This window comes from Elgaria multicarinata, chromosome 23, assembly GCF_023053635.1.
Source record: "Elgaria multicarinata webbii isolate HBS135686 ecotype San Diego chromosome 23, rElgMul1.1.pri, whole genome shotgun sequence".
Classification (NCBI taxonomy): domain Eukaryota; kingdom Metazoa; phylum Chordata; class Lepidosauria; order Squamata; family Anguidae; genus Elgaria; species Elgaria multicarinata.
Window position 1 is genome coordinate 6,751,325 of NC_086193.1, and position 19,047 is coordinate 6,770,371.

Genomic DNA, 19,047 nt, shown 5'->3' on the forward strand with positions numbered 1-19,047 from the left:
TTGAAAAGGGCATTTCAGCAGGTGTCATTTGTATATATGGGGAACCTGGTGGAATTTCCTCTTCATAGCAACAGTCAAAGCTGCAGTCAAACCTGCCCTCTTTTAAATCTGGTCATAGTATAGCTGCAGTATAGCTCCTGCAGCTTTAACCGTTGTGATGAAGAGGAAATTTCACCCGGTGCGACATACATACAAATGACACCTGCTGAAATTCCTTTTTCTATGCAACTGTTAAAGATACAGGAGCCCTGTCCTCCTTTTCATAGGGTTACCCTAATATAACACCAAATCTGGGCCACTTGCATTGACTGCCTGTACGTTTCCGACCCCAATTCAAGGTGCTGGTTTTAACCTATAAAGCCCTACACGGCTTGAGACCAAAATAGCTGACGGAACACCTCTCCCGACATGAACCTACCCGTACACTGCGCTCAACATCTAAGGTCCTCCTCCGAGTGCCTACTCCAAGGGAAGCTCGGAGGATGGCAACAAGGCAGAGGGCCTTTTCAGTGGTGGCCCCAATTATGGAATGAACTCCCTGATGAGGCTCGCCTGGTGCCAACATTGTTATCTTTTCGGCGCCAGGTCAAAACTTTTCTCTTCTCCCAGGCATTTAACAGCATTTAACAGCATATGCTGAGTTTTTAACTGACCTGAGAATAGCTTGTTTTACATGGATATTGTTGTTGTTTTTATACTTTTGGTGGTTTTATATTTTGTATATCTGTTTTTAATGTTCATTGTTTTTAACTTCTGTAAACCGCCCAGGGAGCTTCGGCTACGGGGCGGGATATAAATGTAATAAATAAATAAATAAATAAATAAAATTGGATTTGGTTCCCTGGGCAGCAAGAAATCTGGTTCTAGTCCAGACCCACCGGGCCGGTGCTAGACTATTTTGTGCCCTAGGCTAGGGTGACCATATGAAAAGGAGGACAGGGCTCCTGTATCTTTAACAGGAATGTAGAAAAGGGAATTGCAGCAGGTGTCAATTGAAGTGAGTGGAATTCCCTCTTCATCACAACAGTTAAAGCTACACTAGCTATAGTAGAGTGGCCAGATACAAAAGAGGGCAGGGCTTCTGCAGCTTTAACTGTGCTGATGAAGAGAGAATTTCACCCTCTTCAATTGACACCTGCTGAAATTCCCTTTTCTACATTCCTGTTAAAGATACAGGAGCCCTGTCCTCCTTTTCATATGGTCACCATACCCTAGGCAGGTGAGCTGCTTTCACCCACCCACACCCACCCCAGCGTACCTGGGCGCGGGGCGCCATCTCGCCCGCCCAGCCAAAGCGAAGCCAGGACGTTGGGGTGGGGCGGCCGGCAGGCAGCCGGCTTCGGAATGGTATGCCTGGCTGGAAGCTGCTCTGGGAGAGCGACTTCTGGGCGCGCCGTTCCGAAGCCGCCCGCTTGCCCCCTACCCCAGCGTTCTGGCTTCGCTTTGGCGCCCACCCAGTCAAAGCGAAGCCAGGACATTGGAGTGGGTGGGTGGGTGTGGCTTTGCTTCAGCTGGGTGAGTGCCCAGCTGAAGCGAAGCCAGGAAGCCGCCCTCTCAGAGCCGCTGTAGGACAGCGGCTTCCAGGTGCAGTATTCAGCGCCCCCTTACTTTGGCACTCTAGGCAGCCGCCTGAGTGACCTCTATGGTAGCACCGGCCCTGCAGACCCACGGAAATGAATGCGCTCACCCCCTTTCTCCTAGAAGATGCAGACCGTCTTTCTCTTATTGTCTGTGTTCCTTCCAGCTTGACTCTGTTTGCTAAAATTTGCGAGAAGACTGTCCTGAAGCGAGTTCTGAAGGAGCTTTGGAAGCTTGTCATGAACACCATGGAGAAGACAATTGTGCTTCCACCGCTCACTGACCAGACGGTGAGTCCTGCCAGAATATTGGGTTCTCAGGATGGGTTCTTCTCCGTGCTCAATCCCTGCCCTCCAGACTTGCTCCTGAACACTGGAGGAGTGTGGAAAATCTGGAAGCTTGAGAGGCCAACATGGCAGTGTCTTGCTATCCTCACAAAAACACATGCTGGCCACACAATTCAGCCTCCCCAAATTCTCAAGTTTCATTTTAGACCAGCAGACTTCTAGCAGTCATTGTAGGGTTTGTTTGTGGGTCCTGTGCCTGTTCAGATGTGCTTGAAAGCGTATGAGACGCATGCCTAGCAAATGCTCAGATGTCAGGAGTGGCTCCAATGCCGTGTATCGCCTCCTTATTAGAGATGGGAGACCCAGGGATGTTAGAGTTTGCAACGATCCCCAAATTTCACTAGTCGCTCGGTTCATCTTGTTGCCGTTCTTATTTGTGACTTCCCCCCCTTTTTATTCAAATGGGGAAAGCGTGCGTTTTTGCGCACATTTTTCAGACATGCCCGCTTCCTCCATTGACTAAAGGGTGAAAACTTTTCTGAAAAGTTTGTATTTATAAAAATGCACTAAGTTCAAGAATTGGAAAACTTTTTTAAAAAACAAATGCGCTCATGTTTGCATTCGGGATTGAAAAGATTTACATACTGATAGGGGTGTGCACGGACCCCCCCGCTCCGCCCCGCGGGCCGATCCGAAAATTTCGGATCGGCCCGCTCCACTCCGCACCGCTCCGCCTATACTCCGCTCCTCTTCGCCGCGGAGCTCCGGCTCCGAATTGGAGCTCCGCAGTGGAGGGGAGTGGCGCCAGGTAAGGCCGGGAGAGGAGGGCGGGGGGGTTACCAGGCCCTGCCGCCATTGCCGCCCGTGCGGTGACGGCGGCAGAGCCCAGTAAGGGACCAAGGGAGAGGGGGGCCTTACCTGCCTCCGTCCGCAGTCTGTCACCGTCTTCAATTGAGCCCGCGGTTCAACCAGGAAGTCTGGGCCGCAAGCGGCCCAGACTTCCTGTTTGAACCGCGGGCTCAATTGAAGACGCTGATGGACCACGGACGGAGGCAGGTAAGGGAGAGGAGGGCGGGGGGGTTACCGGGCCCTGCCGCTGTCGCCGCATGGGCGACAGCGACAGCGGCAGGGCCCGGTAAACCCCACTTACCTTTCCGGCGGAGCTCCGGATCGAGGCGAAGGATCCGCCTTCACCTCGATCCTCTTCGCCACGCTCCGCCGGCCCCCCAATCCTCTTCGCCTCCGCCTTAAGGGCAGGCGAAGCCCCCGGCTCCGCTCCTGCTTCTCCGGTCCGATTAGAAGCGGAGCACATCCCTACATCCTGAAATGAAGTTCTTGTACATCCCCTCTCCTTATCCCTCCACCTAAGACAAGTGGAAGCAGAATAAAATTTGATGAAACGTGTGCAAATGTGCTCAGTTTGAAACATGGATGAAGGATATAGATTGTAGCTTTTGTTGAGGCACAGTTTGGGAGGCCTCACTACGGATCAGCCTTCCCCGTGATTGAGCCCTCTGTATGTATTGGACTATAACTCCCATCATGCCAATGCATGGGCATGATGGGAGTTATAGTCCAAAACACCCAGAAGATCCCAGCTTGGGGAAGGCAGCTATACATTACATATTTTATTATTAAGTGCAGAGTACATCCTATGTTGCTTGTGAGTTCTGCGTGAATCTTCATGAAAATTCTTGAAAAGCGAAGGGACTAGCTTCTTTATCTTTTGTAGCAACTGTGTTAGGAGCAGGGGTGTGTAAGCGAGTGTTGTTGTGTTTCTCAGAAAACTCTTGCTTTCTATGGGAGGCAAATGTCGAGGCTTGCTAAGTAATCCACAAAGCTTTTATTAAGCAATAAACGTCTCTTCTACCTGAATAAAGTGTCCCTCTAGGCAAAACTGTGCAAACTAAGCGAGACAATTGTCCACTCAAGAAGAATAGGAAGCCGCTTCGCAAATGCCCGTAACTTCAGAGCGCTTGGTGCGGAGGCAGACTCTGGCGTAATCGAACAGACTTTCTCACGCCTTCCTTCCGCTCCATGCGTTTCAGCTTCTGGCGGACCATAGCATCAGCTAGCTTGTTGGGTTGCCCACTTCCGGAAGAAAGCTCACTTCCCACTGAGTATGTAGGATTTGGCCTTGAGGAGATGAGCTCTGGAGAGGGCTGACTCCCAGCTGGGGAATCGCCCGTGAGAGCTTCCTCCCCCACTGGTCCAGGCTGGCTGATGTCTGGCGCTGCATCTTCTAATTCTGGATCTGATTCTGATTGATTACCTGAAACACCTTCTCTCAAAACAGGGGCAGTAGGGTTAGCCATGACAGGTGTTTATCATTCATTCAAAACAGACCTCGGGAGTCCCTGGGACCTTAGTACATGTACGTACTAATAGAGACAGCATCTATTCCACTCTGAGATTTAACTTGCACGAAGAAACACTAGCAACTAACAAAAAAGCTCTTTCTCCCTCAACCACTGCCCCACCTTATCCCCTCTCGTCTATTGCCTTGTCAATAACTCCATAGACATTTTTTCTCCCATCACTCTTGTGCAAGTCCGCAGTTTCACATATCTGCTGCTAGGACGTAATTGACAAGGACACTGACAAGACTAATCAATCTCAAGAGGGAAGGAACGAACACAGGATGGGAGCAGTAATTACACTCCCGCAGTAATTACACCATCACAAAATCGCTTTGAGCACCTCCACTCCACCTTTGAGACACTGGGTTTTGGGGGGAGCTGAAAGTGGTGGCTGAATGAGAAGGAGTTTTGGGGAGGATGCAAGTGTGTATGCGTGTGTGAGTCACAACGCACGGTTCCCGTCGCAACTCTGTCGTCGCTCGGAAGTCGCTTCCTGAAAACAGGAAGTAGTTAGGTCCATTCAGTCTGGTAGGAGAGAGCAGCAACTGGACTTTCTCGGGGTGGGGGTGGGGGTTGCGGCACAGCAAAGGCCAAAAGGGGCTAGATCCCCGGCTGAATATGAGCGAACAGTGCGATGTGGCTGCAAGAAAGGCAAATGCTATTTTGGGCTGCATTAATAGAAGTATAGCTTCCAAATCACGTGAAGTCCTGGTTCCTCTCTATTCAGCCCTGGTTAGGCCTCATCTATTATTATTATTATTTATTTATATAGCACCATTGATGTACATGGTGCTGCACAGACCACACAGTAAATAGCAAGACCCTGCCGCATAGGCTTACAATCTAGAGTATTGCGTCCAGTTCTGGGCTCCACAATTCAAGAAGGACGCAGACAAGCTGGAGCGTGTTCAGAAGAGGGCAACCAGGATGATCAGAGGTCTAGAAACAAAGCCCTAGGAAGAGAGACTGTAAGAACTGGGCATGTTTAGCCTGGAGAAAAGAAGATTGAAGGGAGACATGAGAGCACTCTTCAAAGACTTGGAAGGTTGTCACACAGAGGAGGGCCAGGATCTCTTCTCGATCCTCCCAGAGTGCAGGACACGGAATAAGGGGCTCAAGTTGCAGGAAGCCAGATTTCGTCTGGACATCAGGAAAAACTTCCTGACTGTTAGAGCAGTACGACAATGGAACCCATGACTTAGGGAGGTTGTGGGCTCTCCCATACTACAGGCCTTCAAGAGGCAGCTGGACAACCATCTGTCAGGGATGCTTTAGGGAGGATTCCTGCATTGAGCAGGGGGTTGGATTCGATAGCCTTATAGGCCCCTTCCAACTCTACTATTCTATGGAAGACGCACAAGAGGCAGACGACGTCATGTGAGCAATCCGTGGGTGCCCAGGAACGAGCGTGCCATAAAACGCTCATCGGCAGAGAGCAGGTGCGATTAGGGATGTCAAAGGAACACCTCTGGGGAATCAAGTCCACCAAGAGTGTGATCTGACTGTGAGTCAGATTTTGAGCAAAGGACTTTAACTCAGCATTCTATCTTTCGTTATTATCCAAGCCAACTCGCCAAATATATTTTTATATCAGTTACTCGTAATTCCTTGTGACTCTGCTGGTTCTGTGTCTGCTCTCCAATATAATCACGTTTTTACTTATTCTGTTATTATGTATCTTTAAGCATTGCTCTTCGTATAGTCTTTTCTAACAAGACGTCTTATATCCCGTGAGAGAGTTAGGTTAACAATTTCTCAGTAGCTTTTCCATCGCTTCTAATACAGCTATTCTTTTAAAATATTTGATTTTTTTAAAAAAAAGAAGTTATGATAAATTAGGAAATATAACGTGAACGAATGTCGGAATTTCAATCTCTAGCTTTGTTCTGTTGCTTCTTTGGACTTTGTGTCATACAATTGGGAAGTGGAAGGAGATGTTAAAGATTATGGGTGGTGCCCAAATCTTCCTGTTTAGCGTTTTCTAAAATTGGCAAATATCCATGGTGTGTAAGCACATGCATGCATGTACATGTACATCAATAGTCTTGTTTTTGTGTGAATTATGATTACGTATGTGTCAGGTAGGGATGAATGAATCTCTGTTTCTGTTTCACCCATGTTCAAATTCTTAAATCTTAATTTCGATCCATCCTATTTATGAAGAAATTGGCTGGTTTTGTTAAGTGCTTATCAAAAGCGGAATGGACAAAATTCTAACCCTTTTCCACCAGCCAAACTCAGTAGCAACAGCGATTCCCAGCATAGAGAAGACCATGGTTGAGCCACACAATATTGCAGTATTGAAGTGCACTGAGAATTGTTGGGGCCCATTGACTGGGGCCGCAGCTAGACCTAAGGTTTATCCTGGGATCATCCAGGGTTCGCCTCTGCCTGATCACTGGATCCCCTGTGTGTCACCTAGATGAACAGGTTTAACCCCTGGATGATCCAGGGATAAACCTTAGGTCTAGCTATGGCCATATACCATATACCGCTTTCATACCACTTTCGTAGTGTTATATCCTGCTTGGTGTAGACGTGTCACGGGCACCAACAGTTGTTAGTGCACTACAGTACCACTATAAAGCAGTAGTGTAGATCCTGCAGTGCACTTCAATACCGCTATAAAGCAGGAGTGTGGCTCCTGCCTTTTACATACCGCTTTCATACTGCTTTCATAATGGAATATCCTGCTCGGTGTAGAATAGGGTGACCATATGGAAAGGAGGACAGGGCCCCTGTATCTTTAACAGTTGTATTCAAAAGGGAATTTCAACAGGTGTCATTTGGATGCATGCAGCACCTGGTGAAATCCCCTCTTCATCACAACAGTTAAAGCTGCAGGAGCCCTGCCCTCTTGACCAGAAACAAAAGAGGGCAGGGCACCTGCAGGTTCAACTGTTGTCGTGAAGAGGGAATTCTACCAGGTGCTGCATGCATACAAATGGCACCTGCTGAAATTCCCTTTTCTATACAACTTTTATTATTATTATTATTTATTTATATAGCACCATCAATGTACATGGTGCTGTACAGAGTAAAACAGTAAATAGCAAGGTCCTGCCGCATAGGCTTACAATCTAATAAAATCATAGTAAAACAATAAGGAAGGGAAGAGAATGCCAACAGGCACAGGGTAGGGTAAAACTAACAGTATAATGTCCGCACAACATAAAGATGCAGGAGCCCTGTCCTCCTTTCCATATCGTCATCCTAGTGTCGAAGAGCCTCATAAGTACCTGTCTGCCATGTAGTTGCTAAAGACGAAGAGACCATCAAAAATAACGAGTTACCAACCCCGCTTCATCGAGACAAACACTCTTAAATATATAAGGTTTCAAAGACAAGACGATGAAGAGCTAATAAGCCTGGATGAGCTAAGCTGTGAGTTTCTGTCCAGTTTAGGAAGGAATTCGTGACGTCTGGTCAGACCTCATGTATATAAAAAAAGGAACCCAATGCAACTCTTACCCATCCCTAAGCGTCAGGAGGGTTGTGTTGTGTGCGGAGGTGGTGGGGGGGCAGGTTTGGAGGGAGCACAGTGGATTGAAGGTGATGACCTACTTATGTGATGGTTATTCTTTCTAATTGCTCTGCTGCCCTCACCTCGGCAGATGATTGTAAGTACGGCAGGTGACCCCTGTCTCTCGTGTTTGTCTCTTTCTCTCTCTCTCTCTCTCTCTCTTTCTGTTCATGTGCCTTGCGTCTAGTACCCCCTACCCCTCCAGTAACTTGAGCTGGTTTTTCTGTCGTTCTGTGGTGGCTGCATACCTTCTCCCCTGTGCGTTCTCTTCCTGCTCCTCTTCCCCACCAATGCCTTTGCCTCTTCTTGTCCTGCGACAACCCTCCCCATGTTGCTGAGCTGCTTCATGCCAGCTATAACGTCTTGGTGGAAAGTCTGCTACCCTACCCTGTCGGATTTCTGTATCTGGGTTGCTTCCTTGTGGGGTGGGGTTGTAGGGATGGGGTGGGGGGACTGGAAGAGGAGGAGTTCCGTTTCCCTTCTCTCTCGCCCATGATTTGGACGAGGAGCTGCGGGCAACGCTGATCAGATTTGCAGATGACACAAAATTGGGTGGGATAGCGAATACCCCGGAAGACAGAAACAAACTTCAAAGTGATCTTGATAGGCTGGAGTGCTGGGCTGAAAACGACAGAATGGAATTTAATAGGGATAAATGCCAAGTCCTACACCTAGGAAATGGAAACGAAATGCACAGTTACAAGATGGGGGATACTTGGCTCAGCGATACTACAAACGAGAAGGATCTTGGAATTGTTGTAGATCGCAAGCTGAATATGAGCCAACAGTGCGATAGGGCTGCAAGAAAGGCCAATGCTATTTGGGGCTGCATTAATAGAAGTAGAGCTTCCAAATCATGTGAGGTACTGGTTCTGTTCCTCTCTATTCGGCCCTGGTTAGGCCTCATCTAGAGTATCGTGTCCAGTTCTGGGCCCCACACTTCAAGAAGGACGCAGACAAGCATTGAGCAGGGGGTTGGACTCGAAGGCCTTATAGGCCTCTTCCAACTCTACAATTCTATGATCCTATGATTCTAAGCTGGAGCGTGTTCAGAGGAGGGCAACCAGGATGATCAGGGGTCTGGAAACAAAGCCCTAGGAAGAGAGACTGAAAGAACTGGGCATGGGAGAAGAGAAGATGGAGGGGAGACATGATAGCACTCTAAAGGTTGTCACACAGAGGAGGGCCAGGATCTCTTCTCGATCCTCCCAGAGTGCGGGACACAGAATAAGGGGCTCAAGTTACAGGAAGTCAGATTCCAGCTGAACATCAGGAAAAACTTCCTGACTGTTAGAGCAGTACGACAATGGAACCAGTGACCTAGGGAGGTGGTGGGCTCTCCCACACTAGAAGCCTTCAAGAGGCAGCTGGACAACCATCTGTCAAGTATGCTTTAGGGTGGATTCCTGCATTGAGCAGGTGGTTGGACTCATGAAGGAGCCATTTCCTCATGACAGAAAAGATCCTTGGGAGGGGTTGGGCTTTGAGGGTAGGTGTACCTGAAGGTGTCACAGGGTGTGAGTCCTCCTTGCCTTTGAGCATTCCCAACTGGCTACGGGTTCACGTCTGCATGATGACCAGGGTGCATGTCCTCTGTGGCCAGTGCCCTAGGACAGCCTTCTGCAACCTGGCACGTTCCAGATGTGTTGCAGTCCAACCCATCTGTGGGACACGAGGCTGTGGAAGGCTGCCCTATGCTTTTCGACCCCATCTACCTACATCCTCAAGCATGACCACCTGAGGACTCATACTGTGCAGGGTGTGTATCCTTGGAAGCCAGTTTCCCACCATTTGAGACCTCAACCATCCACATTCCTAGGCCTGATTCCTAGGGCTGTGCTCCGCTCCGTTTCGGATCTCCGAATCCGAAGCGGAGCGGTGCCGATCCGGACGGTCTGGAGCGGTTTGGAACGGTCTGAAGCTCTGGACACAGGTAAGTGGTGGGGGAGGGGGGCTTACCTGGCTCTACCACCACCACTGCAGTTTGTGTGGTGATGGCGGTGGAGCCAGGTAATGGGGAAGAGGGGAGGGGGCTTACCTGCATCCGTAGCTGTCTAGGCAGTGGCTTCAACTGTGGCCCAGGCCTCAAGGCGGCCTGTTTCCACCTTGAGGCCTGGGCCGCAGTTGAAGCTGCCACCCGGACTGCTACGGATGCAGGTAAGTGGGGGGGAGGGGGCTTACATGGCAGCGGTGCCCACCGCCGTCGTGATCCATGCAGTGGCAGACGGCAAAGCCAGGTAAGGAGGAGGGGGGGACCTATTCAACCCTCATTTTGTCCCCCCCTTCCCCACTTACCTGCCTCGTGGAGGCAAGTAAGTGGGGAAGGGGTCCAAAATGGGGCCCGAATCTCAATCCGGCCCTCCAGATCTTGCTCTGGATCCAATTCCGGAGCGGATTGGGGGAGGGTCGGATCAATCCGAACCAGTTCAGGGTGGTGGTGTACAGCCCTACTGATTACCCAAGTCCTCACATCTGCACCATACCTTCTACTATCAGAGATGTTCTGTAGTGACATATGGGTACTGAACCTGCAGAAGCCCAGGTCTTTTGGCGACAGTGGCGGCACGGGGGGACCCACACCCTTCTCTTCAAGGTAGGGGTTTTCTAGCAGTAGCGGCAGCCATTTAGACCCAATCTCCATCCCCATCAACCTTTATTTACAGTCAACGGACCATTGTCATAGCATCTATGTACACAGACGTTAATAAAAAAAAAATACATGATGGTAAAAAGAAAGGATACAAAATCTGTCAAAGAAATGATCAAGCATCCGTGGGTGGCCTAATGAGAATAGCCAGATTCATAAATTTGGCCATTTGCTCAGTAATAGGCTAATTGATGCCCTGGAGTAAAATAATCATAAGAGACTCAGGACAGTGACCAGGGAAACATTGTCTAATACAGCCTTCCTCAACCTGGGGCGCTCCAGATGTGTTGGACTGCTTCTCCCAGAATGGCTGGGGCATTCTGGGAGTTGTAGTCCAACACATCTGGAGCGCCCCAGGTTGAGGAAGGCTGGTCTAGTAGGACATATTAGGTCTTTCCTGGCCTCTGGATAGGAACTGCAGTACAATAGAACATGCAATATAGACCCCACCTCGCCGTCATTACAGGAGCAGCATCTAATATTCTTTGGGATTTTCTTGAATCTGCCCTCTAATAGCTTGGAGGGGAGAACATTGAACCTTGCTAAGAAGAAGCAAGTTAATGGGCTCAAGTTAAAGGAAGCCAGATTCCAGCTGGACACCAGGAAAAACTTCCTGACTGTTAGAGCAGTACGACAATGGAACCAGTGACCTAGGGAGGTGGTGGGCTATCCCACACTAGAGGCCTTCAAGAGGCAGCTGGACAACCATCTGTCAGGGATGCTTTAGGGTGGATTCCTGCATTGAGCAGGGGGTTGGACTCGATGGCCTTGTAGGCCCCTTCCAACTCTACTATTCTATGATTCTATGATTCTATGAGATGGCGTCCTATATTTAGGGATAGTTAGCTATCAGCCGTTTAGACATGATGGGTGTTTGCTCACAGACACGAATGTAGGAACACGTCCTATTCTTTACAGAGCGCTTTAGAGCAGGGCGTAGGCCTTTTTTGGGTTTTTTTGGCCATGGGCACGTTTAATCGTTTGCGAAGCAGTTGTGGGCACCACCACAAAAATGAGAAGTGTGGCAAAGGGTAAGTATCCCACTCCAATCTCTTGAGGACAAGGCAGAGGTGAGGTCTGAACCGCAACACACTAAACAACTCCTTTGAAGTCATGGTTTTCAGCACCAACAGAAACCTATTTCAGAGCAATCCCAGATGCCACCAGGAAGAAAATGTGCTACTCGGGAGGGGTGGAACCAAGAAAGGAGTCTGGGAAGGGGTGCATTGGGGCGCATAGGCACCACTTTCCTCCACTCTTCTTCCGGGTGTCAAAAAGGGTTTGCTTCCTGTGCATTTTCTTACCATCTTTATACAGTTCTTCAAGGTAGGTCCATGTTATGATCAGCTCCTGTATTGTACACTGGAAGGGTGAGGCTGGGAGAGTGTGGCTTGGCCAAAGCCTACCTGGTGAGGCCATGGCAGAGGAGAAATTTGAACCTGGGACCATGACATTCCGATTCTCTCTCTCTCTGTTAATGCATGTCTGACCTTTACATTGTTCTCATAAACTGAGCTACTTGGTAGCTGAAAAATAAATGTGAACAGGGCCATCCCAAACAATTTGCTGCCTGAAGCAGAACAGAAAATCAGTAGGGCTGTGCACCACCTCGGACCCAAACCCCGAATCCGAAGCGGATCGGAGTGGTTCGGACCCTTCCGAACCGGATCCAAGGCAGTTCGGGTGAAGGCCGAGGTGGCCCAAAGCCATTGGCTCCGAAGCTTCGGGCCTCCTCGGCGCTTCGTAGCTGGCCCCACCCCCAACCCTCCACCAGTCTCCTTACCTGTTGCCTCCATTGCCGCTGCCATCTTTCTTCTGGCGGCTTCCGGTGCTGCCACCGGAAATGAAAAGGAGTAAGCCTTTTCATTTGAAATGAAAAGGAAATGAAAAGGAGTAATCATGATTCTATGATTCTATGATTCTAAGCCACGCATTTTAAGTTATCGCACGGCCTACTCCGTTTCATTTTCGGTGGCACCGAAAGCTGCCAGGAGAAAGATGGTGGCGGCAACGGAGGCAGCAGGTAAGCCCCCCCCCTTACCTGCATCCACTGCCACTGCTGGCTTGCGTCCGGCGGCTTCCCCGCCAGACATAAGCCAGTGGCAGCAGCAGACCCAGGTAAGCCCTCCTCCCCTCTTCTCCACTTACCTGGGGCCGGCAGCTTCCACTCTGATGATGCTGAAGCGGCCTACTTCCAGGCTTCAGTGTCGTCGGCGTGGAAGCTGCTGGACGCAAGTCACCAGTGGTGGCGGACAGCGGATGCAGGGAAGGGGGGGGAGGGGGCTTACCTGGTGCCTCCACCATCTGCTGTGGCAGGTAAGTGAGGACACAGAAAACTCCGAGTCACCTGAAAGGGTCTGGATTTTGCCTCAGCTTCGGCACCAAGGTGGATTGGGAATCCCCGAGGCGGATCGGGGCTGCTTCGGGGGCTCCGGATTGGCCCCCGAGGCAGATCGGGGGGTGGGTGCACAGCCCTAGAAAACAGTGCCTTCCCCCAAGCCAATATGCATAGTACCCGAGGCTGGCCAAGTTATTTTGATACCAGCGCGAGACAGAAAATCCCATGAGTGCCCATTCCTGGGAGTAACAATAAATTAAGAACTAACCATTTGCTGCCTTTTCACACCATCCAAAAGCAATGGCCCTAGGTGACCACAAATGGTAAGAGGGGCCGTGGGGGCCCGCCATCACAAATCTGTGGTACAGGGGAAAGTATGTACTCCAGGGAGATACATCATTTCTTGAATGGTCGTGGGCATTGCTGTTCCCCAATCTGGTGCTCTCCAGATGTATTGGAGTACAAGTCCCATCATCCCCAGCCACTATGACCATCTGGAGGGCACCAGATTGAAGAAAGCTGTTCTAATTCAACTGTGCTTTTAGGGGAATCTTCTCCCAAGCAACAGTGGTTTTGCTGTCCTTTAGTGACGATCTCTTACAGAGCTTGGATTCTTTCATAAAAGGAGCTAGAACATGGGTTCTCAACAAAGGGGAAATTCCCCCCCCGGGGGGGAATTTTAGGGTTCCAGGGGGGGAATTGGGACCACTATTCAGCAAAGTATGATGTCCCGTAGATTATGTCTTCTTACACGTTATTAAAAACATCCCAGAAAAGTGTGATGTTGCCTGCAAAAGCCAGGCCTTTGCTCTCTTTTCCCTCCCTCCCTCCCTCCCTCCCTCGCAAGACGTTTCAAGCTTCCCATTTAAAGGGGCAACGCAAAGCGCGGGAGCGGAGAATGTAAAAGGGGCCATGCTTTGCGTTGCCCCTTTAAATGGGACTAATATAGGAAAAAAATAAAAGATTTTCAATATTCTAGGCATATTATTTGGAATGCAGCTTTTGAGTTAGACTGTCTTGGGAAGGGGGGGGAATTATATTCTGAACAATGGTGAAAGGCGGGAATGGAGCAAAAAAGGTTGAGAACCACTGAGCTAGAACTTACCTGGGTCCAAACCTGCCCTGTGCAGAAGCACTATCAATTTCTACAAAAAACTCCTTGTGTTCTCAGTTCTCTTTGGTGCCTCTGAAATAATTACAGAAGAAGGGTGGGGAAGGCAGACCCAATGAGATGAAAGTGCTTCACGGACCCCACGTCCACACCTCTTCCAAAATGCGTCCCAATCCCCTGTTCAGTTCATTGCTGGTAATAAGGGCTAAGCTGAAATCTCTCCCACACTCACCCTGAATTTGCTATTCCATTCATGGGTGGAAAAGTGGAGGGGGGGCCTTCAACGGTGGGAGCACACGCCACAAGATTTAGGGTTTATTGGATGATTTAGCAATTTGGAAGCCTGTTGGGATGAATTATAGGGTAACTTAATGCCTGTTGCAGGATTTGGGGATGGGAGGGCTCGTATACCCTCTCCGCTTTCAAGAAGGCTGGGTGTGCTAACGGAGGTCTTAGCTACACCTAAGGTTAATTCTGGGATCGTCCCAGGGTCATCCCTGCCTGCTCCCGGGATATCCTGTGTGTCATTTACATGAACAGGGATGACCCCGGGATAAACCTTAGGTCTAGCTAAGGCCGGAGAGTTCTCTCACATTGGGCCCGTTCAGATGACACTTTAAACCATGGCTTTAACCATGGTGGTTAAGTCAGAAAGCCAGGCTGTGTTCAGAAGACACCTTAAACCATGGCTTTAACCATGGTGGTTAAGCCAGAAAGCCAGGCTGTGTTCAGAAGACACCTTAAACCATGGCTTTAACCATGGTGGTTAAGCCAGAAAGCCAGGCTGTGTTCAGAAGACACCTTAAACCATGGCTTTAACCATGGTGGTTAAGCCAGAAAGCCAGGCTGTGTTCAGAAGACACCTTAAACCATGGTTTTAACCATGGTAGTTAAGCCAGAAAGCCAGGTTGTGTTCAGAAGACACCTTAAACCATGGCTTTAACCATGGTGGTTAAGCCAGAAAGCTAGGCTGTGTTCAGAAGACACCTTAAACCATGGCTTTAACCATGGTGGTTAAGCCAGAAAGCTAGGCTGTGTTCAGAAGACACCTTAAACCATGGCTTTAACCACGGTGGTTAAGCCAGAAAGCCAGGTTGTGTTCATAAGACACCTTAAACCATGGCTTTAACCATGGTGGTTAAGCCAGAAAGCTAGGCTGTATTCAGAAGACACATTAAACCATGTTTTTAACCATGGTGGTTAAGCCAGAAAGCTAGGCTGTATTCAGAAGACACATTAAACCATGTTTTTAACCATGGTGGTTAAGCCAGAAAGCTAGGCTGTGTTCAGAAGACACCTTAAACCACAGCTTTAACCACAGTGAATAAGGCTTTCTGCTTTATTCACCATGGTTACAGATGTGGTTTAAGGTGTCTTCTGAACACGTGAAGAAAAGCCAAAGGCAAGGAGTGGAAACGGAGATATATTACAAGTTATTTATTGGTGAATTACCGATGCGTTTCAGACAAAGTCCTTCTTCAAGGCAATCTAAAAGAAATAATATAGTATTTACAAAAGTAAGGAATTGTGAAATCATATATGCTCAAACAAAATATTTCAAAATCTTTTGGAACACATTGTAACAAGACATCAAGATGTACAACAATTCATAGAAAAATAATAAAAACAAGAGGTACAACAATTCATAGAAAAATAATTTTAAAATAGTAAGAACAAGAGGTATAAGTTAAATTACACAGGAAATATTATATTACTTATATTACTTTTCCTCACGTGTTACTTGGGGTTTCCTTTCCCTTTTGCTGGTATTCTGAACACGGCCTGGCTTTCTGGCTTAACCAATAAAAAAGAGAGATAGACACTAGTTGAAGAGTAGAAAAGTTTTTAATCTCTTTGTTCTTTGTTAATCTCTTCTTGGTTCAATGTAGTGTTTTTCCCTCATTATCTCGACGATTTCTGGCGTAACCGCCATGGTTAAAGCCACGGTTTAAAGTGTCTTCTGAATGGGGCCATTGTTTCTAGTTCTGATATTTTATGGAGATGACCTTTTTAAAAAAATGACAATTGGTAGTTCTTCGGGGTTGAACCAGATCAAATAAACTCCAGGGCCATAGCTAGACCTAAGGTTTCTCCCTGGATCGTCCAGGGGTCAAACCTGTTCATCTAGGTGACACACAGGGGATCAAGTGCTCAGGCAGGGGCGAACCCTGGATGATCCCAGGATAAACCTTAGGTCTAGCTGTGGCCCAGGTTGGATATAATGGTTGGGTTGCCAACAAATGTCTGAGCTCGCTGCTCTCTGCACAACCTTGGAGCAATCGATCTTGAGTCTTTCTTTCTTCCTTGTAAATGACTCTAGTAAGTGACTAGAAATTCTTGTCGGACCTCCTGGCATTCTGCATTGATCAATTTGTGATGTTGTCTCTACAGGGCACACTCTTAAGAAAGCATGGCAAGGGAACCGAGAAGGTAACTAGACGTTCTCGCTCTTTGACTGTTTGTCTTTGGCAACAGGCCTAAACTGACCTCACACCCAACGCCTGCTCAGACCAGCTTAAATGTCCAAAAGATTCAGAGGAGGCAACTGAGCCGTTGAGATCAGAGAGAGCTGGTCAGAGGCCTTTCTAGTCTGTGCCATCAATACGTGTGGGGTATCGTTTTTCATCGCAGCTCAGGGTGGGGTGTCCATTGATGGATTTGGTGAGTGAGGGTTGTGTATACCTGTATTGTGAGTGCCTCTTCCTCAGGTTCTCAAGGAGAGTGGGGGCATTCTGGCCATTTCTTATCCATTTATAGGCCCCTTACAGCAGAAACACGACAGGACAATTCTTACCCCATGCAGTCTCAAGTTTGACAGAGGACACATAACAGACCCTGGAGATGATCACTGCTGATATGAAGGAGAGCTACACTCGTTTTTCTTGCAATTTTGGCGAAATATATCCAGCATGGTTCGCTTATATTTAATAGGGATAAATGCCAAGTTCTACATCTAGGAAATAGAAACCAAGTGCATAGTTTACAAGATGGGGGGACACTTGGCTCAGCAATGCTACAAACGAGAAGGAGCTTGGAATTGTTGTAGATCACAAGCTGGATATGAGCCAACAGTGCGACGTGGCTGCAAGAAAGGCCAATGCTATTTTGGGCTGCTTTAATAGAAGTAGAGCTTCCAAATCACGTGAGGCACTGGTTCCTCTCTATTCGGCCCTGGTTAGGCCTCATCTAGAGTATTGCATCCAGTTCTGGGCTCCACAATTCAAGAAGGACGCAGACAAGCTGGAGCATGTTCAGAGGATGATCAGGGGTCTGGAAACAAAGCCCTATGAAGAAAGACTGAAAGAACTGGGCATGTTTAGCCTGGAGAAGAGAAGATGGAGGGGAGACATGAGAGCACTCTTCAAATACTTAAAAGGTTGTCACACGGAGGAGGGCCAGGATCTCTTCTCGATCTTCCCAGAGTGCAGGACACGGAATAACGGGCTCAAGTTAAAGGAAGCCAGATTCCGGCTGGACATCAGGAAAAACGTCCTGACTGTTAGAGCAGTATGACAATGTAATCAGTTACCTATGGAGGTTATGGGCTCTCCCACACTAGAGGCATTCAAGAGGCAGTTGGACAACCATCTGTCCGGGATGCTTTAGGGCGGATTCCCGCATTGAGTAGGGGGTTGGACTCGATGGCCTTGTAGGTCCCTTCCAACTCTGCTATTCTATGATTCTATACAATGATGTCAGCTGGATGAAAGAAGCCAGCCATGTGTTCCACACTCCAAGGCCTCATCTACACCATGCAGGATATTGCAGTATGAAAGCGGTATATAAAAGACAGGAGCCACACCAAGCAGGATATAGCGGTATGAAAGTGGTATATGGTAGGGTGACCCTATGAAAAGGAGGACCGGGCTCCTTTATCTTTAACAGTTGCATAGAAAAGGGAATTTCAGCAGGAGTCATTTGTATGCATGCAGCACCTGGTGAAATTCCCTCTTCATCACAACATTTAAAGCTGCAGGAGCCCTACCCTCTTTTGGATCTGGTCACTCTAGTATAGTTCCTGCAGCTTTAACTGTTGTGATGAAGAGGGAATTTCACCAGGTGCTGCATGCATACAAATGACACCTGCTAAAATTCCCTTTTTTACACTACTGTTAAAGATACAGGAGCCCTATCCTCCTTTTCATAGGGTCACCCTATATATGGTCTGTGTCAATGGGCCACAACAGTTGTCAGTGCACTTTAATACCACTATAAAGCAGTCGTGTGGCTCCTGCCTTTTATATGCTGCTTTTATACCACTTTCATAGTGGAATATCCTGCTTGGTGTAGATGAGGCCCATGGCTTGAACTGTGGAATCTAATAGGGTGACCATATGAAAAGGAGGACAAGGCTCCTGTATCTTTAACAGTTGTAGTGAAAAGAAAATTTCAGCAGGTGTCATTTGTATATATGGAGAACCTGGTGAAATTTCCTCTTCATCACAACAGTTAAAGGTGCAGGAGCCCTGCCCTCTTTTAAATCTGGTCACTCTGGTATAGCTGCTGCACCTTTAACTGTTGTGATGAAGAGGGGATTTCACCTGGTTCCCCATATATACAACTGACACCCGCTGAAATTCCCTTTGCTATGCAACTGTTAAAGATACAGGAGCCCTGTCCTCCTTTTCATAGGGTCACCCTAGAATCTAATGTCGGGACAGATCTTCAGAATCCCTGAAATTTAGAACAAATTTGGCGGGGAGGGTGTCATCATGAAAGAAGCGGCAACCTTTCCTTCTCTATTTTGCATATTTTAAGGGCAGAAAGTACAGAACAGGCTGGCATTCTTCCTGGTTTCTTGCTGCTAGTGGTCACCACGTTGAAGTCCCCATAACGCCCCTCAGGATGATGCTACATCATCAAATAGCATTGTTCTGTGGGTATTATGTAGTTTTATTTAAAATTGCAGGACTTATGAGTTCTCCCACACATATGCAACTTGAAATCCACCCCATCCCATGAAAACTGCCAAAAAAATCCCCTACTTTTATGGACTCCAAATGGGGGTTGTGGAAACAGAGAGGAGGGGGAGATTTTGCATCAGCCCTAAAAACCTCAAGGCCAAAGGGGAGGGCCTGTCATGGACTCTGTGCATTCAAGATGCAGCCCCCCCCCCAATTTATTCACACATGGGAATAAGGATGGACAAAACTTGCCTTTGCTATTGGCATGTAAACAACTTGGGACCAGGATACCTGAGAGA

General features: G+C 48.2%; 1 protein-coding gene across 1 annotated transcript in view; it reads left to right on the top strand.

Moving 5' to 3' along the window:
• Window positions 1–19,047, top strand: part of UNC13A (unc-13 homolog A) — a 166,213-nt gene that overhangs the window by 122,438 nt on the left and 24,728 nt on the right. Inside the window, exon 35 of the mRNA XM_063147208.1 lies at window positions 1,745–1,868. Within this exon, the coding sequence (XP_063003278.1) occupies window positions 1,745–1,868 (124 nt within the window). The remainder of the gene's footprint in view (window positions 1–1,744; window positions 1,869–19,047) is intronic.